The sequence below is a fragment of the Phyllopteryx taeniolatus genome, chromosome 9 (genome assembly GCF_024500385.1).
Source record: "Phyllopteryx taeniolatus isolate TA_2022b chromosome 9, UOR_Ptae_1.2, whole genome shotgun sequence".
Lineage (NCBI taxonomy): Eukaryota > Metazoa > Chordata > Actinopteri > Syngnathiformes > Syngnathidae > Phyllopteryx > Phyllopteryx taeniolatus.
Genome location: NC_084510.1, coordinates 16,579,060 through 16,604,971, shown reverse-complemented (window position 1 = coordinate 16,604,971; position 25,912 = coordinate 16,579,060). Strand labels below are relative to the sequence as shown.

Below are 25,912 nucleotides of genomic sequence, written 5' to 3'. Positions count from 1 at the left end.
ATCTGTACGCTCATTCTTACTGATATCTAACTTAAAGATTTAACTCAGAAGGAAAATCAGACTAAAACAGCTGTCACTGTTTTGATGGCAGGTGTGTACTAACTACTAATTAACATAAGTTTGGATGTGATCCGTCAGTTCTACAGGATATTGGCTCACTTGCCTGACTTTCGTAGAGTTAGCGTGAGTTCAGTCACCCACTCAATGATTTTGTGAATGTAAGTGGGAATGGTCCATCTCTTTGTACTTTGTGACTCACTAGTGACCAGTTGAGTGTGTAGTCTGCCTTTTGCCAAAGTCACCTGGGCTTCTCAACACCCCCAGAAAAAAAACAGGAAAAAAATACCCACCTGGGTTGCATATAAAATGTCCAGAAAATATATTGAAATTAAAAACACAACCAACACCAAAACGTTTATATATTTACTAGAGCACAGGCCTTCATTTGGATCAGCACCAAATTGTACAAATATATCTTCACAGATACCCACCTCTTACATATGCTTGAATTTTGTCAATTGTTTTATTTAGAGAGAAATTAAGACAACCCAAAAAAAAAAAACATCAATTTTCTGTGCACTTATTCGGTCGGGATTGTGGCTGAGTTGGAGCCTATCCCAGCTGTTAATGGGCAAGAGTTGAGTAACACCCTGGAATGGTCGCCAGCCAAACGCAGGCTCTTCAGGGTATATTTGCAACCCATTATCTTAAGGATTTCATTTTCACTCTGGCAGCACGATGACGTAGTGGTTAGCACATCGGTAAGTCGTTAGGATGTCAGGTTCAACATCAGGAGACCTGGATTTAAATCTCCTTTGGAGCAACAGTGTGAAGTTTGCAAGTTCATTTTGTACGTAAACTATTTCAAAGTTCAATTCACCATTCCTAAAATTAATTAGTTCAGTTCTTTTTTTTTTTTTTTCTCAATATGTTGCTGACGGGGCGGCACGGTGGTGACAGGTTAGCACGTCTGCCTCAGTTTTGAGGGCCAGGTTCAAACTTTCGTTCATTGAATTAGTTCAGGTACAACACTGACATTGGTTTCCTCCTACGATGCAAAAACATACATACTAGGTGAAGTGAAATTGCCCAACGGGTGTACATTAGTGTGAATGCTTGTTTGTCTGGATGTGCACTGTGATTGAAAGGTGACCAGTCCTGGGTCCGAAATCAACTGGGATAGCCTCCACTTATACGCCTGGTGACAAAAACTGGATGGATACTTTTACTCTCTCCCACTGAAATTCGGCTTTTTTCTATTAGCGTAAAGTTCACATCAAGGTGTAAAAACTTCTTTTGTGAAATGATCAGTCTTTGTCTGCTTTGCATCACACACACACACACACACACACATCGATGATAAATGTAGTCTATAGTGGAAGCAAACATAAAAACGTCTCCATTGCGTCTGCATGAATAGCCAATAAAAATCAAAGATGAGATTGTCCTTTATGACGACATGCATGTCACCGCAATTAAAGACGACGAACACACACGTCATCTTTGTTCCCCTTCAGTGAAATTGCCATCGTCACATCCACGTCGCAACAACAGCACCACGGACAGACGCAGGTTATTGAAAGTGGATGGTTTGTGCCGTTTCAAAGCGGGTTATAGTTTTGCAATCGATGATAATTAAGCGCCACACTCAGAGACTAAAGCTGATTTGCGGATCTACGCAGTTATTTTTATTATTAGTATTGTTTTTTGTTTTTTTTAATAAGCAAAGAGAATGCTACCCATAAGGGCTTCTTCCCCATTGACTGCTCGTGATCCTGAGACCGAGCTCCAGGCTCCAGCATGAGGGGGGTCATCGGAGGCTGTTCTTGGCCGCCGCTCACTCGCTCTCGTCGGGGAGAGGAGGAGGATGAGCAGAAAGCTCACCGGGGGCCTGCAGGCGATAAAGTTAAGCACCTGCAGCAGGAGGACGATGCCTCCCTCGAAAGTCTTACAGAAAGTGGACTGCGCACCCCGCAGTGCCGGATCTGCTTCCAGGGCCCAGACAAGGTACACTTCAATGCATAATTCTTTTGAGTTTATCCTATGTCTGCCTACTTGGCGGGTTCCATTTGAAAACTTCCTCAAATCCTGAATGACACAGAACACATTTGCATTTATTTCCTCAAAACAGGAATAAATACACAAATGTATCCTATAAGGTTAGTGCAATGAAAACAAAGTGGAGAAATTAGGCAAAGTTCACAATTGGTTCGAAAATGTATTTACTACGAATGACAATGTATATAGTGACTGGCAGAATAATGAAATTAAACTATAGCTGGCAGAAGTAGATGAACCTGTTTACCCACCACCCACCAGTTGCCATTCATACAACAGAATTAAGTCTTGGCCTAATTCCTGCAAGTGTATCAGCTTTGTGTTCAACTGAACAAGCCCAGATTTAAACTAAGGAACAGTAGCAAGGCCACGCAATACAAATTTGTAGCTCCTTACTGGTCAGTTGGGTAAGCAAATCCAGACCTTCTCTGGAAATGGTAACGTAGAGGTAGCAGCTGGAGCTAAAGACCAGGGATACAGTAGCAAGATTGAATCTTCTTTTCGGCTTTAAGCACCAAAGACATTCTGAAAAACTTTGCATTGCAGGCTATTGGTAAGATCAAACTACTATATGACACTTGCCTTCAAGGACATCAGGCTATGCATTTTGGTCACTTAGACATCTTCCCATCAACTCGTACCAGCTTCCATTTCCCTGCTGAAGAAAAGCATCCCCATAGCATGATGTTGCACCATCTTGTTTCACAGTGGGGATGGTGTGGTCAGGGTCATGAGCAGTGTTAGTTTTCCACCAAACAACTCTTTGCATTAAGGCCAACAAAGTCGACTTTGGTCTCATCCGAACAAGGCACCTTCTCCATGCATGCAGTGTCCCCTGCGTCACAAACTGCAATGACTTTTTATGCTTTTCTTTCAACAATGGCTTTCTTCTTGTCACTCTTCCATAGAGGCCAGATTTATGGAGTGCACAATTTATTGTTGCCCTTTGAACAGATTCTCCCACCTGAGCAGCTCCTCCAGTGTGACCATGGGCCTCTTGGCTGCTTCTCTGACCAGAAGCTCGCTGTCAGTTTAGGTGACGGCCATTGTGCCAAACTTTTTCCCATTTTTGGATGATAGCTTGAGTGGTGCTCCTTGAGCTATTCAAAGCTTGGGATATTTTTTTCTTTAACTACTGATGGGCAAATGATAGCGAGGCTTTGGAGCTTGTGTCACTCTTGACCGATGATGTTCTGTTTCGCTTCACGCTTCATTCCTTCAAAATGTTTCGAAGCTTTTCATTGATTGGCTCTAGTTTTTCAGTGTGTGTCATTGGCTCATGGCGTTTCATTTATTCTTTGGGTTCATCTGGAATGTGTTTTTCAGAGTATGGGGGAGAGCATCTGCATATTTTATTGTAATGACGATATAATCATTATTTGGTATGAATCAACAAAACACTTGAATGACCATACAGACTTTTCTGAACTTTGAGTGCTGTCATGGGAAACAGTGCCAGTGCTTCAGTCGTGCTCTTTCGAGGTTGCTATGGCTTCAGTTGTCCACCAGATGTCACCGTCACTGAAGCCTTGAAGCGTTGAAATCTTTTCCGGCACAATTGTTAGGAAAGCCTGAGTGCTTCATGAGGCTTCACTTGCCCACCACTATCTATAACCTAACCCAGCTTTCAGCTTCTCCAACTTTATCCCTGACCTGTCTACTGTGTTCCCTCATCATCATGATGCTGTTGTTCTCTAACAAAACACTGAGTCCATTACAAAACAGGTGTATTTATACTAAATACATAAATTAATAAATTACCAACAGGTGGACCTAATTTACTAATTAGGTGACTTTTGAAGACAATTGATTGTAACGGATTGTATTTGGGTGTGTCAGAGAAAGTGGGCTGAATACAAATACACTCTTCATATTTAAATTTGCCTATAATTTGGAGAACAGTATAATTTTCATTCCACTTAACAATTGTTTGCTATTTTGTGTCGGTCTATCACATAAAATCTCAATGAAATACATTCAAGTTTGTGATGGTAAGGTCACAAAATGTGAAATAGTTCAAGGGATATGAATACTTTTTCAAGGCACTATCAATTGAGGTATGGGAACAGTATTTTTTTTAAAACTCTATTAAAAGAAAACGCAAATGATGAACTCTTGAATTTAGAGGGATGGATGGATGATAGATAGATATACTGTATTGCCAAAGGTATTCACTCACCTGCCTTGACTCACATATGATCTGAAGTGAGATCCCCTTCTTAATCAATAGGGTTTAATATGACATCGGTCCTCCTTTTACAGCTATAACAGCTTGAACTCTTCTGAAAAGGCTTTCCACAAGGTTCAGGAGTGTGTGTAGGGAATTTTTGACCATTCTTCCAGAAGACCATTTGTGAGGTCACACATTGATGTTGGATGAGAAGGCCTGGCTCTCAGTCCGCACTCTAATTAATCCCAAAGGTGTTTCAATCAGGTTGGCGTCAGGATTCTGCAGGCCAGTCAAGTTCTTCTACCCCAGACTCTTGTCATCCGTGTCTTTATGGACCTTGCTTTTTTGTGCACAGTGTTGGAACAGGAAGGGGCCACCCCCAAACTATTCCCACAAAGTTGGGACCAATGAATTGTCCAGAAGCTCTTGGTATGAGCAATCCTTCTGAGTTCCTTTCACTGAAACTTAGGAGCCAATATTTTGGACAATTGCATGCTCCCAACTTTTGTTGGAACACTTCCATTTCTAACATAGCTGTACACCAAATGTGTGCATTAATGTCGATTAATTTAACCTATGATTTACTTCTTGGTAGACTTAACACAGATCATGGAACATAAGAATGCATCAGTGCACCTTATCTCCGACTTCATGTAGGTGCTCTTTGTGATCTGCAGGGAGAGCTGTTGAGCCCCTGCCACTGTGATGGTTCTGTCCGCTTCTCTCACCAGTCTTGCCTTATCCGCTGGATCGGGGAAACGGGCTCCTGGCGCTGTGAGCTCTGCCGCTTCAAGTACCGGGTATTTTCCATTTGCACCAAGAACCCACTGCAGGTACCATAACGTATCCAATCTTTTATGATTGGTCACCCCTCTACCCCCCGAAAAATTAGTCATAATTTACGTGACTGTGCCACATGCACAGAGCTCACTGTTGCATAGACAGAGGTCAAAACGCTTTCATTGTCTTTTAAGTTAAGGGCACTCGCTTTTTTTCCACAATCTGGCGTCTTGTTTTAAATTGTGAAAAAAACAAACAAAAAAACAAACAAAAATAAACTACTTGATAAGGGATGAGACATGGGTGAGTATAAAAGGCAGCCAAACTGGTTGAAATGGACAAAGAAGAAATGAGGCCTGGCTAATGAGACAACAGGAGGACATTGTTTTAAAGGCGTTTCGTATTTCACATGAATTAAGGCGTAAGCCCATTTAGGTACATACATAGCGTATGTACAGTGGATAAAAAAGTCTACACACCCCTGTTGTAATGCCAGGCTTTTGTGATATAACAAATGAGAAGATAAATCATTTGAACATTTATTCCACTATTAATGTGACATACACATAACCTGTACAACTAAATTCAAAATGATAAATAAATGTGCACACCCTCTTGTAACTGAGGATCTGGCTGTGTTCAGAATTAACCATTCACATTCAAAACCATGTTCCATGGGAGTCAGCACATACATGCCACTAAGTACTGTACGTCTGATTAAACCCAAATGTAGTTGAGGTGTTCCAGTAGGCTTTTCCTGGCATTTTTGTAGTCACCTCTTCCAGCACAAGCCCTGGTCTGCACAGAGCTTCCACAGCATCAGAGGGATAATTGTTAAAAGATTTCAGTCAGGAAAAGGGTACAAAATAATTTCCACGGCATCAAATGTACCATGGAACACAGTAAAGACACTAAGAACTTGATATCCCTCCAAAATTTATGAAAAGACAAAAAGAAAACTGGGAGGGAGGCTGCCAAGAGGCTGGCAGCAACAAAGAACCTGTAGGAATTTGCCAAGTACTGTCTGTTTAGTACACGTGACAACAATCTACCGTTTTCATATGTTTGGGCTTTGGGGTAGGGTGGCAAGAATTTTATTATTGCCTTATCTTAATACAACCCCAATTCCAATGAAGTTGGGATGTTGTGTTAAACATAAATAAAAACAGAATGCAGTGGTTTGCAAATCATGTTCAACCTAAATTTAATTGAATACACTACAAAGATATTTAATGTTCAAACTGATTGGGTGCACAGTTTGTTTGTGGAGTGCCAACAATGTGAATTTCCCCATTGTCGGATAAATAAAGGCATATCTTAATAGAACTTAATTCACAACAAGCAGCAGTTTGGCAAATAGTGAACACATCATCAAAAAAGAGGCTTCAAGTTGTTAAATGCCTAACCCAGTTGAAGTTTGTCAAACTAAACATAAAACAGAATTACATATTGTGTATTTAAAACAACCAACCACCTACCTTAAGAAAGGCTCTGGTAGCTTAATGCTAACATAAAATGGAAAAACGCCATTGACATGGTAACGAATAGCATCGATAGTTGTGGTTTTACAACCCTTTAAGCAACTGATATTTGAACACAAATGGTGGAGCAACGCACGCAGACAGATAATACAACAACGTTCAGAGGGATATATTTATCCTTTATGAAGAATGTACCCATATGTCCCATAAATATTTCCCGGCCACACCATACGACGAAGTGTCCTGGCCACAATACCCTTTACCAGGAATGGAAGATTTCATTGATCAAGTTTGTAATGGTTAGGTTTACGGCTAGGGTTGGACAACAGCTTCAGGCACATATGCATAAATCTGCTACATGCGGAAGGTCACGTGACGAACGCGGAACACAGAATAGCTGACTTCCTGTGAATGCTTGAATAAAAATGCTCCATACAAACACCTCAATCGTAATAAACAGGCCGAATCCGAATGGACTTTCATTTGGTTTCGCAGGGGTGGATATTCCTTTTGCCAAACAGATCAGAAGTAAATTTTCGCCATGTAGATGTCATTCAGAATAGTCGGGAAAAGCTCTGTCTGCGCATGCCTCGTCTCGATGTAAATGTGCAGTGACGTCATGCTTTGCGCACGGTGTAAATATGATGGCTCCCGACAGAGCTTGTATGCAACGGCGATCTTGTGTTTAACTACCAAGTTATTTTTATCAAGCATTTTTAAAAACAAACGTATATAAAAACAATCCTAACTACTGTGCGTAGTAGACGACGGGCCTCCATCTTAATAATTGAAGTGAGGTTCACGACGATGTGCGCGTGTCGCACGACTGGTCCGATTAAATCTTGTGCACATCATGTAGACACCTGATAGGAATCGATCACGTCACATTTAAGTAGACCAAGGCTCTTGAATCAGAATGATTTCAATCGGAATGACAAAAAAAGTCCCCTTGTAAACCCGGCTACCGTGTGGTTGGTCTGCTGAAGGCAAGCCATTCACCTGTCAAATACACGTTGACTACTGGCTGAATAATGTGTGCCACTCAGGTTATGCTTGATAGACGGGTAACGTTCTCGTGTTTGTGTTAATTGGGAACTAACACAACTCGGAGAGGCACTAACGTTTAAAACAATTTAGCCGCGGTGGAGCAAGCCGTTTAGCTCCTTAACTCGCAGGCTAGCTTGTTAGCTCGTGGCCGGGCTCGCGAACACAAAAATGTTAACTTTCCCTTAAGTGTCTCTGTTGTGTTCATCTACACGCTGTACATGGAGCAAAGCTGTGCAGTATTGGATCGAGCCAACACCGGCAAGTGTGTACCGGTTCGCTGGGGTTCCATGAGCCCACTAGCGGCTAGTCACACAGCCGTTCAACTCTCGTCGGCTAACTGATTATACATTTTAATGATGACTGAGTGATTCTGATGAGAACACCAAAAGCAATTGAATAGTGATATTCACCCCTTAATATGTGTGTCTTGTCTTTTTCTGCAGTGGCAATCTATCTCGCTGAACTTGATTGAAAAGATACAGATTTCAGCCATCATCCTGGGCGCTCTGTTCCTCACAGCCAGTTTTGGTTGGCTTATGTGGTCAATTGTCAGCCCCTACGCAGAATTCCAGCACCAGGATTATATCTTTAAGATATTATATGGCCTGTACATCTTCATGGATTTCGTTTGCATAGGTATGATACCAACAGATTTTGTTATGAAACATTTTCCTCCCTGGTTTAGATATGACCATGTATGATTGCAATTGGTTTTATGTATGATGTTTTCAATAAAATGAAGGTTGCGCTTTGATAGTGCACCACTTGATGGACATGAAGTTGTGCTCGTCAAGACAGCTGTTGCCATCAGATTTGTTACTCTTCAGTATAACCCATTCAGTGTTAATTGTTTCTTTGTAACTAGAGTTCCTGTGCAAAATGAGTATATTAATACATTTTATAGTTAATAAAGGCTGCTGCAAACTTTCATGAGCTTTAGCCACACCTGCACATTTCCAAAAAATCAACATTCATGTGCATGTTTGTGAATTCTTTATGTACTACTGTCTTTTATGTACTGTTTTCAGAATTTGATGCACTAAATTGAACTTCTTGTACTTAGCTTTTTTTCATTTTAACCTTTTTTCGGTTTAAACCATTTTTAAGTAGTTCCAGATAACCAAGAAACAGTATTTAACCCTCTTTGCTGAACCCCTACCCTTCGTTCTTTATGCACAGGACTTCTAATCCAACAAGGACCGGCTGTTTACCGGATCATAAGGCGCTGGCATACAATGAACCAGAAGTGGAAAGTGCTGAATTATGAGAAAAAGAAAGACTTGACCAGTTGTGCCAGCAAAGGTGCTGGTGGTGAGGAAAACACCAGAGAGGTCACAGAGAACGGTCAGGAGCCGAGGCGACGTTTAAGGTCTTGCCTTACTCTTTATGTTGGCAATACTGTTCTGCGAATCCTGAACAGGCTAAGACCCAACAACCTTACCGCCAACCATGAGGTAGTCATGAGTGCGACCACTGTATAGCAGGGTCAGGAGCATGCAAGTGAACTCTAGTGGTGGTGTAGCAAAAACACCAACATGAACTTGTTACCCAAATTTTGTTGTGGCCAAAGGGTGAATAGATCGGTTATATCAAAAGTCCCTAAACACACACAATGAAGAGATGTTCAAGACTGGTGAATACAAGTATAAGGTTGCACTGTCGTTTTTTTTTTTTTTACTGTTGAGGACGGTTATATCAAAAGTCCCTAAACACGCAATGAACAGATCATTTTCAAGACTGTTGAATAAAAGTACAAGGTACTGGTGTCCCTTTTTTTTAAACTAAGGACCAATAACTTGCCCAGCTGTTTTGTGAAGAATTGACATTTTCAAGACTGTTGAATAAAAGTATAAGGTACTGGTGTCCCTTTTTTTTAAACTAAGGACCAATAACTTGCCCAGCTGTTTTGTGAAGAATTGACATACCTCTAGTAGAAACGCTGTTGGTTATTTGTACTGCCAATTCTATCGTCATTTGAATTTTGCTGGGCTAATAGGTTTGTTGTGGTTATTTGTACTGCCAATTCTATCGTCAATTTGAATTTTGCAGGGCTAATCGGTTTTTTAAATCCTAATAAAACTGCCCGATCCTCAAATTGGATTGTTTTTTACAGCAGAGGGCATGGAAACCACGTGATTAATAAAAAAGGTATGAATATGAAATACTGCCTACTGTGTAGAGCATTTTTACAGCAGAAGGCATGGGAGGTATAAGAATATGAAATACTGACTCCTGTGTAGATGTTCTTTATCGTGTCACATCACAAAGAATTGAGCACTAACGAGCAGACAACCAGGCCCTTTATATGCAACGTTTATATGCACAGGTCCTGTACTGTGTGCATTTGAAGTGTACAAAAACTCATTCTGTACTGCATATCATCTCTTGGGTCGCGCGTGTGCTGGAGCCTATCTCAGCTATTTTCGGGCGAGAGGCGGGGTACACCCTGAACTGGTCGCCAGCCAATCGCAGGGCACATATAAATTATTCACGCTCACATTCACACTTTGGGCAATATAGTCACCAATTTACCGACCATGCATGTTTTTGGGATGTGGGAGGAAACCGGCCCACGCAGGCACGGGAGAACATGCAAACTCCACACAGGCGGGACCGGATTTGAACCAGAGTTCTCAGAACTGAGGCGGATGCGCTAACCAGTCATTCACCGTGCTGCTTACAAAACCTATACGGAAATAATTGTACAGTAAGCGAAGTATATGACTAAGCCGTATCGCAAAGCCAGAAGTACAGTAAATACGGAATGGTATAAAATTCTACAGCACAGTAAATATTTTATCTAAAGATACAGAAGAGAAACATAATAAATGTACTCAACGATAAAAATAATATGAAACACATGGCCAAAAATAGTTAAATTTAGTATATGTATAATGTACACCAAATAATATTTAAAAAACATAAATTTTCTGTACTGCTTTTCCTCACTAGAGTCACGGGCATGCTGGAGCCTATCCCAGCAATCTTCGGGCAAGAGGCGGGGTACACCCTGAACTGATCGCCAGAGTTGATGAAAAATAAAACATGCATTTAATAGCTGATGGATTTGCCTTCCCTTTTTCCCCATTTTTTGAAAATAAAACATGCATTTAATGGCTGATGGGTTCGCCTTCCCTCCCCCCCCCCCCCCCCAACCTTTATAAAACAATATATGCATTTAATAGCTTTTACTTTTATTATAACTGCTTACAAAACATGCACAGATCCAAACTTTTAACCAAAACAAGTCCCGAATAGTGACTAATAGAAATACAGAAGTCATTAAGACGAACACAGAACTGTGGTTCCAATTCCCAACCGAGACTGGTCGCTTAAAGATGACGTCATACACGTGGTTCGCCTTCCCAACCGAGACCTATCGCTTAACGATGACATCAAAAGCTCTGCGACGTCTGTGTTTGAGAATGATGCGGACGAAAACGTGACACGAGACTTGAGAAGAGGGTTCTCGTTTTAGAAGAAGCGAATAGATTTTGGCGTGTAATTGGAAAACACATCCGTGTCGAAGCCAAGATGAGTTCGTTAATGCCGCAGAAACGCTACTACAGACAGCGAGCACATTCAAACCCGATGGCACATCATACGTTGGATTAGTGAGTGACGTCCACGTGCATTAATTTACTGCTCATTCAACAATGACAGAACAACTGCTTGTTGTTTATCATCCTCATGTTATTAAGACTCTTTCCATGCGTGTTCACACGGACTCACTGCCTTTATTCTTGTTTTGTCAGTCCTGTGTGTCCAGAGGAGATGGACTGGGTCCCGCTGTATCCACAATTCTTTAGTGGAGAGCAGTCTCAGGAAGGAACTCCACAAGTTGAGTTTGCAGACATTGGGTGTGGATACGGGGGACTTTTGGGTAACTCCGTCTTAGCTAGTTAGACTTGTACGGTCTGTTGAACGTTGGACATTTGTAACTCATGTATCGTCTCAGTGGAGTTATCTCCACTCTTCCCAGACAAGCTCATGTTGGGCCTGGAGATCCGGGTGAAAGTGTCCGATTATGTCCAGGATCGTATCAAGTCATTGCGTGAGGCCAAGCCACGAAGCTACCAGAACATTGCTTGCATTCGCAGCAACGCCATGAAGTATCTTCCAAACTTCTTCAAGAAAGGACAGGTAGGATTACATGTAAGAATTTACATGCCTTTTATTTCATTACTTTTGAACATAAATGTTAGCACTCCTTGAGCAGTCACGTCGTTATTGGTAAATGTTGACTTTAATATGGGAGTGTGCCATTCATTTTGCAAAAGGGCAATGTGGGAAGGTGGAAGAGTTGTTGACGGCCACGCATACTGACCTAAATTGTTTCATATTATTTTAATATATTAATATAAAATATTAAATCGTAATGGGGCCGCACGGTGGATGACTGGCTAGAGCGTGTGCCTCACAGTGCTGACGATGTGCTGAGGGGAATTTTTCTTCACGGACTTTCGGGGCAATTTAAAGATAAGCTTTCTGCCCGGGACGAGCCCTCCTCTCGAGTATCTCATCGCACTCACCGTCCGCCGAGATAACAGACTGCGAGAGAGAGTGCGAGAGACGGGTCCGAACGCCTAATATCACTCCCACCGTGAGCGCTGCGCCGTCACCATCTCATCCACCTTCTGCACTTCTGACTGCCCCTTCGTCACCCCCCCACTGCACCTGATGCACCCATGCAACACCCAGAATAGATTCCCAGGCACGTCAGCTTCATGTCAGCCAGCGGCTGTACATTTATTGCGGTCAATTGGTTCGTTTCATTGCAACTTGCCCCCTGGTACCCAAAAGACCAGGCTCGCCATGTTCCAAGAGTGCCATGGTGAGCCAAACCACCATTTCCTCTTGCTCCAACTCCCTCTCCAACCACTCGCGTCTCCCAAGAAAGTCACAGCCCTGGATGGCTGAGTCATCTCCCCTGTCACCCACCAAACAGTCCCATACACCTTGCTGATTTCCAGAAATCACCGCAAGAACATCTCTCTCTTTGTTATCCCTTCCCTTGAGACCCCATTAGTCCTCGGAATTCGCTGGCTCAGAAAACATAACCCCGCCATAGAATGACTACACTTATCTATCACCGGATGGAGCCCTCACTGCCACTCACACTGCCTGCTCTCTGCTATACCGCCCTCTTGTAAACCACCACCATCTGCCATGCCGGTTGACCTCACCCGTGTCACTGAAGACTCATGATCTCCCTCCGGTGTTCAGCAAAGACCTGGCCATATCTCTACCCCCCTCCCCAATGCCCTTACGATTACGCTATAACTCTCCTGCCGGGAGCCCCTCTTCCCTCCAGCCTTCTCTTGAATCTCTCCCTTCCGGAGAAAAAGGCGATTGAGGACTACATCCGTGATTCCCTGGCTTCTGGACTCATTCCCTCTTCCTCGTCTCCAGTTTGGGTGGGGTCTTTCTTCGTCCAAAAGAAAGACACCACTCTCCGCCCGTGCATAGACTACTGTGGACTCAATGAAATCACCATAAAGAACAAATCACCGCTACCTCTCATCGACCCGTCATTTGAACCCCTCTATAATGTCACCAAATTGGACCTACGTAATGCCTACAACCTCATCCATATCATATAAGGGGGATGAATGGAAGACCGCTTTCAATACCCCTCTCGGACACTTTGAATATTTAGTCATGCCATTCGGATTAACCAACCGCAGTCTTCCAAGCGTTCATCAACGACGTCCTCCGTGATATGGTAAACCGGTTAATTTTTGTTTACCAAAACGACATCCTCCTTTTCTCCCGCTCCCCCGAAGAACACCGCACTCATGTCTACCAAGTCCTCCAGGGCCTCCTCGAAAACTGTCTGTACGTCAAACCGGAAAAATGCGAATTCCACCTCTCCTCCGTACATTTTCTCAGCTACATCATTGCCAAAGGAAAATTGCAACCAGACCCTGCCAAGATCCAGCCAATCATTGACTGACCCATTCCCACCACCAGGAAGGAACTCTGTTTCCTCGGATTCGCCAACTTCTATCGCCGCTTCATCCGCAATTACAGCTAGGTCGCTATTCCCCTCAACAGCTTCACATCTACCAGTTCCCCCTTTCAGTGGACCCCGGCAGCATCCCAAGCTTTCAGCTAATTAAAATACTTTTCACCAGTGCCCCCATCCTACGCCACCCCGACCCCTCCTTCCAGTTCATAGTGGAGGTTGACGCCTCGGACACTGGGGCAGGGGCCGTCCTCTCGCAGCGGGACCCCACGTCCCAGAAACTTCATCCCTGTGCCTTTTTCTCCCACCGCCTGTCCCCTGCGGAGAGGAATTACGATGTTGGCAACCAAGAACTGCTGGCTCCTTTACACAAATCAGTCATCATGGTCCCTTCACAGAAAAACAGCCCCAAAGTATGATGCATGGTATGGTGTTCTTTGTATGCAACTCAGTATTCTTTCTCCTCCAAAGATGACAAGTTGAGTGAGTTTTTACTGAAAAGTTCCATTTTGGTTTTATCTGACCATATGACATTCTCCCAATCCTCTTCTGGACCATCCAAATGCTCTCTAGCAAACTTCAGACAGGCTTAAGCAGGGGGACACGTCTGGCACTGCAGGATTTGAGTCCCTGGCGGCGTAGTATGTTATTGATGGTAGCCTTTGTCACTTTGGTCCCAGCTGTCTGCAGGTCATTCACTAGGTCCCACGTGTGGTTCTGGGATTTTTGCTCACCGTTTTTGTGATCATTTTGACCCCACGGGTTGAGATCTTGCGTGACGCTCCAGATCGAGGGAAATTATCAGTGGTCTTGTATGTCTTCCATTTTCTAATAATTGCTCCCACAGTTGATTTCTTCATACCAAGCTGGTTACGTATTGTAGATTCAGTCTTCCCAGCCTGGTGCAGGTCTACAATTTTGTTTCTGGTGTCCTTTGACAGCTATTTGGTCTTGGCCATAGTGGAGTTTGGAGTGTGACTGTTTGAGGTTGTGGACGGGTGTCTTTTATACTGATGAGTTCAAACAGGTGCCATTAATACAGGTAACGAGTGGCGGACAGAGGAGCCTCTTAAAGAAGAAGTTACAGGTCTATGAGAGCCAGAAATCTTGCTTGTTGTAGGTGACTAAATACTTATTTTCCACTATAATTTGCTAATAAATTCTTTAAAAATCAGTCAATGTGATTTTCTGGGTTTTGTTTTCTCTCATTTATTCTCACATAGGTGAGGTATACCTATGATGAGAATTACAGGCCTCTTCTTTTTAAGTGGGAGAACTTGCACAATTGGTGGCTGACTTTTTTTGCCCTACTGTATGTAGAAGGTAATTTCTTATTTGCACAAATTTGTCATCATGAGGTGTTGTGTGTAGATTTTAGAAGTGAAAAAAGAAATTTCCATTTTAAAATCAGCCTGTAACATAAAATGTAGAAACACTGAAGCGCTCTGAATTCTTTCTGAATGCACTGTACTCATGGTTGACCTATGGCTGCTTAAGCCATATTGTAATTAGCAGCCCAGACAGACACAGCTAGTGCTTTCCTGTGTCCTAATATGTTACAGTCCTTGGTCATCACACCTTTCTTTTCCATCACTGGCATCTTCTGTGGTGGCATGACAATAAAAGATGAACACACGTGCAGGTTTAATCTTTAGGTGCTCACTGGGCTGAAGTCTCACTTGACATGATGTCACGTGCGATGTGTGTGTGTGTGTGTGTGTGTCTGTCTGTGTCTGTGTCTGTGTTTTTCAAGCATATTTCTTTCTGAATTTTTGGGTTGAACTCCAAATTATACAACTTGGTATTTAACTTCACTGTGTAGGTTTGCGCAAACACGCTCCATTGTTAATTCATGACCTGAAACACTTTTCTGTATTTTGGTTTCTCTTGTAACTTAAAGAAAGAATGGAATGTTTGGTTTTTCCATCTTCAATCAGCACTAAGTCCCCCTGAGGCTGCTATAGTCCCTAATGATTACCTTCACATCTTTCTGTTCATACTGTACATTAATCATTTTTCCTCATAAAAAAAGTAATGGATCTGGCAGACTTGACGTGAGAAGCTATAGGGAACTATAAAGGGAAATTCCAGTTTGCAAACAGCCGTGTTTAACAACCAACCGCAAGAACTTATGGCTGCTTAAAAATAGAAACTACAATTTTGTCTGGGTCGGAGTGATTCAAAGTAGTCCCGTCTTAGGGCTCACAAAAGGGTTTCTAACAATTTTCCTTTCTTTTCAGCTCAGTAAGATGTTCTTCCTTTTCCCGGACCCTCATTTTAAGAAGACCAAGCACAAATGGAGGATCATCAGTCCCATGTTGCTGGCAGAATATGCCTACACACTTAGAATCGGGGTACGTACAATAGAAATTGGAGCACAATCATTTGTTTGCGTGAAGCTAATTTATTTTGGGTTCCAAAAAAGTAGATTTCATCAGATTGTGCAGATTTCCACCCTACACTTAGTCCAGAAAAACAACAAACAAATAACAATGGAAAACTAACCTCTTGGATAGAGATTTTTTTTGTGTAAGAAGCATGTTGCTGTTGCGGTTTTCTCCGGGCGCTCCGCTTTCCTCCCACATCCCAAAAACATGCCTGGTAGGTTGACTGAAGACTCTAAATTGCCCGTAGGTGTGAATGTGAGTGCGAATGGTTGTTTGTTTCTATGTGCCCTGTGATTGCCTGCCGACCGGTTCAGGTTGTACCCCACCTCCCGCCCAAAGATAGCTGGGATAGGCTCCAGCAGCCCGCGACCCTAGTGAGGATAAGCGATAAAGAAAATGGATGGTTGGATGATAATAATAATCATAATAATCAAAGCTGCATCTGGATTGGAAGCAGACTCTCTGAGTTGGAAGGGGCATGTTCTACCATTTCAAAGGCGAGAGGTTCCTGTCTTGGAGTATTTCTATTTTCGGTTTCGATACTATATCGTTATAGGCTTAATATACTGTATAGCCACTCATTTTGTCAACTGGTTTTACATTCTCGAAATCCTAGAATTGCCTGCTGTGCCTACCCCTAACTGCAGCCGCATGCCTTCCCTTGAGTTACCAATTCTTTGTTGGTAACAAAGAAGGGCCTCGTACGGAAGTTAAGCTTTATAGTTTTTCCTTTACTGTATGTGCACGTCCATGCGTGCATGTCCATGTGTGAGTGTGTGTGTGTGCGTGTCCGTGCTTGCATGCATGCATGCATGCATGCATGCATGCATGCATGCATGCATGCATGCGTGTGTGGTCTGCCATGACATTCTCTTTTGGCATGCAGCCAAAACTGTGCTGGTGGTTTGGAAAGCTGTCAAAGAAGTCTACTTACATGATACAGTTTTACCCCAAAACATGAATTACAGTTAATAAGTGACCCAATGTTTTACATCTGAGCACAGGTCATATTTCAGACACCTGAGAGCAGATAGTATGTCCGGTCCTAAAGTGTGAGTGAGCTAAAGTGCAGTGCAATGTGGTAATGCGTGCCATGACTTAGTTTTCTAAGAAGTCCTTGTTCTAGTAAAGCTATCTGTGCAGTCTCCAAAGTAAACTGCAGTGACATAGGGGATTAACCTCTGTGTTGTCTCTGGGTTATTTTTATCAAAGTGCAAAGGATCATTGCTCTGCACATGTGATGAAACCTTCAGACGCAAATTACACTGAAAGCGTAATAACTGGAATGGGTCTCGGTGGACCACAGACCTCTGCCAACGTTGCATAACCCTCATTTGGATCTGCACCAAGTTGTGCACCATCATGTACAGCGGTGTGAAAACGTGTTTGCTCCCTTCCTGATATCTTATTTATCTTATTATTTTCTTTTGGTCTACTTCACTTTGTCAGGCAGGTTCTATTTTAGTGATTTCTTGATTGAGAAAAGGTGTGGCAGTATCAAGCCTGGGTGTGGCTAGAGGAATTAAGATCAGTTCCCTGTTTTGAGCAACTGAGTTATTTGTAACAAAGTAGTCAATTCTAGAGAAGGTGTGGTGTACTGAAGAAAAGTTGTATTCCCTCTTTGTATGAATAAATAAACAAAATTTTAATTCTCCATATGTCGGAAAGTCCAAAATCGTGCATATATTTATTGAATATTCAGGAACACTGTGATTGTTTATTTTTAAAATTTGATTATAACTAAAATAACGAAGAGGAAAAACTGCGGTCAGGACAACATCCGGTCAAGTGTCGAGGTTGGGCCAGCATGTCTCTTGCGCGTTATTTGTATTGCCACATAGTTTCTAGGCAGGACACGTCCTGCTCCAATATTATTGGCTCCAGGACACACGCCGCTGCACTATGATTGGCTGTTGTATTGCTTTAAAACACGCCCTACTGCTTCCAGACGGGAAAAGATGTGACCTAAGTGTGGCGTCGTCAGTTTTCCACTAACCCTAACCCACTCTAATCCTAACCTTAAACCATTCAAAACCCCCCCTCAAACCCCAACCCTAGCAATAAACCTAACCTTAAAAAAACGTTTGTTATTATTTCGTACAAATGTGAAACGTTTGGGAATGTCATCTCGTTAGATCTGCGTAGCCTGCCCTTCCCGCGACGCAGGAGCCAATCATTTTGCCGTGGGGCTTGTCCTGCCTAGAAACTATGTGGGAATCCTAATAACGCGTCTCTCGCCGGCGGGGCTGCTATCGGCGTAGCATTGTTCGTGCCAGAAGCCTTGTTGAGGTGCCGAGGCCAACTTAAAAATTAAAGCCTAACAATTCTCAAGGTATTGAATCAGTGGACAAACAGAACAGTTCAGTTGTGATCGATTCAATTCCCTAAGAATGCATGACTTGGATGAATGACAATATTCGTAGGCAAAAGCCTAACAAAGCATAAATGTCCAATGGTGAGGCTTTTATTTTGTTGGGATCTGCTGTGCGCTGGTGACATCCGGTGTGTTGCCGTGGTGCTTTTTTTAAATTGTAGTATTTTTATTTTTTTATATATATAAATGTCGTCCTTAATATGAACAGTCTTGTTGCGGCTGGCTTGACTTATACTTTTTGACTTGAGGCAGAGGTTGATTACATGATGGTTTAAACTAAAATTTGCCTGAATATTGTCCAAAACATCATGCAATCAACCCATAGTTCTGCTCATTATCGCAGCATTCAGGGGGAGCCCAATATCCTGATTTCTGGGTTTGATCAGGTGACGTTCGCGAGGGCACTTGAGACATTAATTTAAGTTGACAGCAGAGGGGGCGATATTGCCCAACATGGCCCCCTCCTGGAATAGGTGAAAATTTATGAATTTATCGGTTTAATTCTTATTCTACAAACACAATATTAATCAGAATACCATGTTTGGACTAATGGGGGCACATACAACCTATTCTTGTCCCCCCAAAATTTCCCTTTCCTTATGCTTTAAGGTGCTTCTTTTCCTTATGCTTTCCATCAGAATCCATTTTTTCTGACTTTTTTTATGGATAACACTGGTCAAAATGAGTCTGTGACCTGATTTAAGATTATCTATGCGGTTTGTCAATTGAATGCAAAAGACGATAAATGCATAAAGATTGCAAAACTACAGGATTACATTTCCGTTTAATTGTGATGTAAAAAGTTAACTCCTTATTCAAGTACCTGACCACTTTGTGGTTGGTACCCACCCACTTAACTCAGCTGAACGGCAACACAGCATTTCCGGGTTTTAAGCAAGCGAGTCTCAGCCATAAGAGCAGATGCTCGCTGGTGCGATAAGCTGCAATTCACATGCGATCTTATTAGTCCACTGGTGGCAAAAATAATTGTGTGGCTATTAAAGAGCTCAGCTGACAAACGACAGAGGTCTCATTATTGCTTGACAATTGGTATTTTTTATGGGTACGCACATTTCCAGGGAATTTTCTCAGTAATCTGTGAGCCATTTATTTAAAAGGGTAATGTAAGATAAGATTGAAATGTTATCAGTCTTTTTTGGGTACATAGATTGTGGTGTATTACGGTTTAACCTATTAATATAGGCAATTCTAAGCATTTTGGTGGTGTATCAATTGTATCGTTTTTTTTCACGGCTCGCTGTAGGACTCGTTCTTTACTAGCGGGTTTTCTGTACATATATTTCTAAAATGTTTGATAAATTGATCTACATTCTCTTCACAAACTTGTTTCCTCACCTTATTTTATTGGTCGTCCTGTGCGTGTCTCTTTAGGGTTTGGTATACACCATCACAGATGTGGAAGAGGTCCACCTTTGGATGGTGAAGCACTTCAGTGAACATCCATTATTTGCACGGGTCCCCGATGAAGAACTGGTACATGGAGCTTTTTCCACTTTGTGTTTGCTGGTCACACACAACTGTATTTGTCTTCTGTCTGCTCCACAGAGGTCTCACTTCTTTTTTTTTTTTCCCCCCACAGTGTTCCAGTTTTCTTTGAGGGGTTAAATTTTTCAAGGGGGAACTTTTGGGAAATATTTAAACTCTCAAAGCTCTCTATTGTAGTGGAGCCTTTCAAAATGAGAAATCTAGTTCAATGCATTTCAGCTGTTGAGAGGTTCTTTTTTTTTTTAGTGGCCCGCTTCAAATTCTAAAATAAACATTTGGGTGGAGGTGGCAGCTTGCATCACATCCCTCTTGGGTGCAATGCCCGTGAAAACAACTACTACTAATACATTAGGTTTTTTTTTAGCTATGCAAAGATTCAAATAAAGTATTTGCGACTACAAACCCCAATTCCGATGAAGTTCGGCTGTTGTGTTAAATGTAAATAAAAATAGAATACAAGGATTTGGAAATCCTTTCAACGTATATTCAAATGAATAGATTACAAAGTTATTTAATGTACAACCCCAATTCCAATGAAGTTGGGACGTTGTATTAAACATAAATAAAAACAGAATACAATGATTTGAAAATCATGTTCAACCTATCACTGCGATAAAAAAATGTCGTTGACAAAAGTGTTCCACTATTACTAAGTACAGTACAAGTTGTGAATAGCTACGGAAGAGATGGATGAGTGGCTGGGGAGAGGGAAGTCTGGGCATTCCTGCTAAAACTACTGCCCCCGCAACCCGAGCTCGGATAAGCGGTAGAAAATGGATGGATGGTATTATTCCCTTCATTATGAATCCCTTTGATTCTCCTTTAGCCCATTAGGTATACATCGAATTATATTTGACCAACAGAAAACAGTCTTGGCTTTTACTAAATTATTTTCTCTTAAGAACCGTAGGAGTTACAAGGCTGTCACCAAAAAGTACACAGCATAGTTTGTTCAGAAATAATGTTCAGTTAAATTGAGTTTGAAATAAAAATTCAGTGGAATAAATTCAATCAATCATAATCTAAGTTGTTCATTTAACTTTTATAAGGTGTGAATACTTTTTTTAGTGTTATGATTTAAACAAAGTAATGACTTGATTTGACTTGCTTGATTAAAAAGAAAAAAATAATTATGACTTGGGACTTGCTTGAGACTTGAAGGTTATGACTTGAGACTTGCTTATGACTTGCACATATTTGACTTACACTCACCTCTGGCAAATACTCCCTCATTGTGAATTTGATGCCTGCAACACGTTCCAAGCAGGCTCGGACGGGGGCAACAAAATACTGGGAAATTTGAAGAATGCTCAAAAAACGCCTTTTGGAACATTCCACAGGTGAACAGGTTAATTGGAAAAGGACCATCCCAGAAAGGCTCAGTTGTTCACGAGCAAGGATGGGGCGAAGTTCACCACTTTGTGGACAATGCCGTGAGCAAATAGGCCAACACTTTACAATCGTTTCTCAATGAAAATTGCAAGTAATTCAGGGATTGCATAATCTATGGTCCATTATATCAGAAGATTCAGAGAATCTGGAAAAATTTCTGCATGAAAGTGGAAAGGCTGAAAACCAACAGTGAATGCCTGTGACCTTTGATCCCTCAGGCGGAACTGCATTATAAACCGGCATCATTGTGCGAAGGATATTGCCACGTCTGCTCAGGAACAGTTCAGTAAACCATTGTTTGATTCTCTGATATCTAGATAATAGCTGTGTGCTGATTGATTGGTAACTAATGTGAATTAAAAAAAAAAAAAAAAAATACAAGACTGATTCTGATTCTTGAACACTACACTGACTAAACCAGACTGTAATGTACAGGAAGCCCAGATACCGCACGGCCGGCTTATCGTGTAACTATTTGCGTGATCGCTCACGAAGCTAGCTCCTAATGCTAATGAAAACAAGCACACATGACTGTGCGATTCCCACAATGCAATGTAGATTTTGTTGTTGTTGCAATAATTAACATCCTTATTGTTACGTTAAATGTCGCTGTCTTTTCTGTATGTTAACAGTGGTTCTTGGAATGTGTACCTTATTTAGCTGTCACACTTATTATTGATTTACATTGTACTTTTTTTTATTTTTTTTTATAAAACCATTACTTTAGGTATTGTGTAAAAGAATGACCTCTTGATCAATTCCTCTGCCAAAACGAGCCCAACATGGTGTCAAACGTGAAAAGATAAGAACTATAACCCAAATTCAATGAAGTTGGGGTGTTGTGTTAAACATAAATAATAACGGAATACATCCATCCATCCATTTTCTGAGCCGCTTCTCCTCACTAGGGTCGCGGGCGTGCTGGAGCCTATCCCAGCTGTCATCGGGCAGGAGGCGGGGTACACCCTGAACTGGTTGCCAGCCAATCGCAGGGCACATCGAAACAAACAACCATTCGCACTCACAGTCATGCCTACGGGCAATTTAGAGTCTCCAATTAATGCATGTTTTTGGGATGTGGGAGGAAACCGGAGTGCCCGGAGAAAACCCACGCAGGCACGGGGAGAACATGCAAACTCCACACAGGCGGGGACGGGGATTGAACCCCGCACCTCAGAACTGTGAGGCTGATGCTCTAACCAGTCGGCCACCGTGCCGCCTAACGGAATACAATGATTTGCAAATCCAAACCTATATTTAATTGAATGCACTACAAAGACACGATATTTAATGTTCAAACTGATAACCTTTGTTTTTAGCAAATCATCATTAACTTGGAATTTTATGGCTGCAACACTTTGCAAAAAAGCTGGGACAGGGTCATGTTTACCACTGTGTTACATCACCTTTTCTTTTAACAACTTTCAATAAACATTTGGGAACTGAGGACACTAATTGTTGAAGCTTTGTAGGTGGAATTCTTTCCCATTCTTGCTTGATGTACAGCTTCAGCTGTTCAACAGTCTGGGGTCTCCGTTGTCGTATTTTACGCTTCATAATGCGCCACACATTTTCAATGGGAGATAGGTGTGGACTGCAGGCAGGCCAGTCTAGTACTCGCACTCTTTTACGACGAAGCCACGCTGTTGTAACGCATGCAGAATGTGGTTTGGCATTGTCTTGCTGAAATAAGCAGGGGCCTCTGGTCAGTGCTGGCGCTGCCCTATGCTAGTGGATCCAGGGTAGCGTGCTACCCCAAAATCCTGAAAAATCCTTAACTATTTGCCTGTCACCTTTAACAGACTACTCTGACATAGCAGTTTATATATAATTGCTCAATGGACTGGTTTTATCTTGTTTAATAAATTAAAGTGATCCTTGTATCCATAGATTTTTCTGTATAGGGCCCTCGGAGGCCCTCTAACATACTCCCATCATTTTAGATTTCATTTCAGTGTGGTCCTAATACTCCTTCCTCTCTATTATGGAGAGCCAATGTTAAGGGCAAGTGTAATTCCTCTGTGTCCACTTCATTCAACATTTTCATTTGTTCCAGCAAATCATCTTATCTCATTTTAAAGTTTATTTAACATGTATGATACACGGTGTGTTTGTGTTTCAACCAAATAATTAGTTTTTGTTTTTGCAGGTTGATGATGTCATCATTTCTCGTTTGGGTATTTGCACAGAGGAGGGAAAGAAAGTGCAGCGAAACAGAGGGGAAAACTTTCCTGCTATTTTCCGGAGGATAGATGATCCAAGATCAGACTAAACCCATGGACATTTAATGAATCCCAATAACAAGACTTTTGATGTTCTTGGTGCAACATGGAGGATTAAGCAATCTTGTTGGATGTCTTCTCCAGTTGCGACGTTGCGCTGCCTTGAGCCTTCAGAGGTGGTGTGTGTAGTTATAAAAGAAAAAACATATTTTTCAATGTTTTAATAATTTTCTTTTTCTGATTGTTTCTAAGCTGTTTTTTTTTTGTTTCCTGTAACTCATTCTCTAAAACTCAGTGTATCATTGTCATACTCTTATCATACAGTGATAAAGAGAGGAGCAAACATTTCACGTTCTTTACTGTCTATCTAAAAAATAATGGCAACATTTTCTTGGATATTCTCAGTGAGAAACATCCAGCAAGTCCTGCCTCTGTCCACATGTGACACTTTGTCCTTTCATCCTCTCTTTTTACCAACAATTTCTTCATTGGACCAAACTTACAGGTGGAATCTAAGGCTGTGACCGGTTCTAGATCACAGGTTTAAACAAGCATGGGCATGAAAATACTGTGTGTTATCAGAAATTGACTTTCTCATTCTTCCATTGCTCCTTTCCACATAGTCCTGTTTATTTGTCCAAGTACTTTATGTTATAACGTCATTATTCCATGCCATGTGGGGGGAAAAAAAGCTGTTTGAAGCAGCCATGCAATATACAGTATGTACTTAAATGTAAAGGCAACCGGTCCATGGTGTACCCTGCCTCTCGCTCAAAGTCAGCTGTGATAGGCTCCAGCTCACCAATGACCCTAATAAGAACAAATAGATGATGAAGATGAAAAAGCCCTTTGTTAAACATTACTGTAAAGGGCTTTGAAGGAAAGCTGAGGTTGAAGCCTGAAACAATTTGCATTGGATAACTAACACAGGAGACATTTGGTCCCATCTGGACCTCAGACTTGTTGAAGTCATCACTCCTGCCTCTGATGTGTTCATAGAAGCAGCTGTTGATAACTCATGAGAATGTTCCTGCGACCTACTTAATTTAAGGTTACTCATCACCCCCAAACACTGCCTGAAGACTTAAAGGAATCCTAACTCATGCATTTCAACTACAACAAATCGGAAGTGATTTATAAAGTACATGCGACAGAAAAATCTTCCGATTATAAACATACTAAAGGTAAGAAAGAAAAGCTAATACAGTTGCTGTCATTCTCCCATCTGATTTATTTTTTGTGCAACTATACCAAAGCTACAGAACTTTCATCTCACAGATCTTCCACATGTTGGAATCACCTCTTCGGTATGTGTTTGCAACTCATCTGTTTTGTCACAAAAAACATGTCTCAAAAACAGCTCTCTACTCCATCTGCATGCTTTGTCAACATGAAGGAAATAGTGTATTTCTTAATCATATGCAACCTCCACCATCAGGCCACACCTCATTTGACTCCTTGTCTAAAGGGGATTATGGGATTTAACATTGCTCCGTCTAATCTTTCAGGTCAGGCTTCAGGCCATAACGGCAATATTCTGCCTATCTTGCCCCACTATTGTTGTTATTAAATGAAATCAAGGTCCAGCGTGTTTACATTTAGAACTAATAGAAAGGTCTGATGGACAGCAGTAATGGTTTTCAAATGTTAAACAGCTGTAGCCTCCCTTAAGTGTTTACACCTGGAGCTCATGACATCATGACTGCCTCATTATTGAAGTCACCCTGTATCAGCTGACCAAGTAAGACACCAAAGCGGTCTAGTTCGGTACATTTTCTACTTTGATGCTGTAATTTTACCCTAAGGATTGAATTCATTTCCAGGCACTCTTTATATCAGTCTGAAGTCAACATGCAGTGAGTAGAGAAAGTGATCCCGTTCTTGTTAAAATACAAGGCTTTCCCAGATTTGGAAAACAATGACACTGGGATAAATAATTTCAACACACATTTTGAATGACTTAACCTGGGAAATGTTATTGAAAATAAGCAAATATGTCAGGGGATGAATCTAATAGTGAAAAAAAACGACTTTTTTTTTTTGCCCTGATAGCTGGTTGCATAACCAACCACACAACCGAAAATTTAAAAAATACTGTTGGAGTATCTTTTGCTATTATTACCTTATTCCATTTTTTAGGGGCTATTAGTCTGTCAGGATGGCACATGGAAATGACAACAGTTGACCATTCTTCCTTCTAAAAGTGTCAGATTGTGAGGGCATCTCTAGTGCACAACCCCCTTCAGGTCACCCCACACATTTTCAACTGGATCTTTAATCTGGCATGAAAACAACACCATGCATCACCAGAAAAACACCTCATGCACAGTAAAGCATGGTGGTGGGAGTATCATGCCTTTGGCTGTTTTTCTTTAGCTGGAACAGGAGCTTTAGTCAAGGTAGAGGGGATTATGTGCAGGTCCAAATACCAGTCAATTTTAGCACAAACCCCTTCAACTGTCTGCTTATGAAGCTCAAACTGCAGAGGAATTTCACCTTTCAGCATGACATTGACCTCATACATGCA

At 41.7% G+C, this 25,912-nt stretch overlaps 2 protein-coding genes across 6 annotated transcripts; both read left to right on the top strand.

Moving 5' to 3' along the window:
- The first annotated feature begins 1,522 nt into the window (after positions 1 to 1,522).
- Positions 1,523 to 9,661, top strand: LOC133484177 (E3 ubiquitin-protein ligase MARCHF9-like). 3 transcript variants are annotated; one of them, XM_061786373.1, is made up of 4 exons: positions 1,523 to 2,007; positions 4,960 to 5,061; positions 7,980 to 8,172; positions 8,716 to 9,661. In XM_061786373.1, exons 1-4 carry the CDS (start codon positions 1,801 to 1,803, stop codon positions 9,015 to 9,017), a joined length of 804 nt encoding a protein of 267 aa, XP_061642357.1. In that variant the 5' UTR covers positions 1,523 to 1,800; the 3' UTR covers positions 9,018 to 9,661. The 3 variants fall into 3 exon arrangements, with proteins under 3 accessions (XP_061642357.1, XP_061642356.1, XP_061642358.1); XM_061786372.1 differs by having other exon boundaries at positions 4,906 to 5,061; positions 8,716 to 9,658; XM_061786374.1 differs by lacking the exon at positions 4,960 to 5,061 and having other exon boundaries at positions 8,716 to 9,660.
- Positions 9,662 to 10,899: 1,238 nt separating this feature from the next.
- Positions 10,900 to 24,817, top strand: mettl1 (methyltransferase 1, tRNA methylguanosine). Of its 3 annotated transcripts, none has more exons than XM_061785897.1 (6): positions 10,900 to 11,150; positions 11,292 to 11,419; positions 11,495 to 11,691; positions 15,745 to 15,858; positions 19,658 to 19,759; positions 19,866 to 22,082. In XM_061785897.1, the coding sequence occupies exons 1-6, from the start codon at positions 11,071 to 11,073 to the stop codon at positions 19,881 to 19,883; spliced, it is 639 nt and encodes a 212-aa protein (XP_061641881.1). In that variant the 5' UTR covers positions 10,900 to 11,070; the 3' UTR covers positions 19,884 to 22,082. The 3 variants fall into 3 exon arrangements, with proteins under 3 accessions (XP_061641881.1, XP_061641879.1, XP_061641880.1); XM_061785895.1 differs by lacking the exon at positions 19,866 to 22,082 and adding an exon at positions 23,313 to 24,817 and having other exon boundaries at positions 10,902 to 11,150; XM_061785896.1 differs by lacking the exon at positions 19,866 to 22,082 and adding an exon at positions 23,313 to 24,817 and having other exon boundaries at positions 10,905 to 11,150; positions 11,495 to 11,679.
- Positions 24,818 to 25,912: the final 1,095 nt, after the last annotated feature.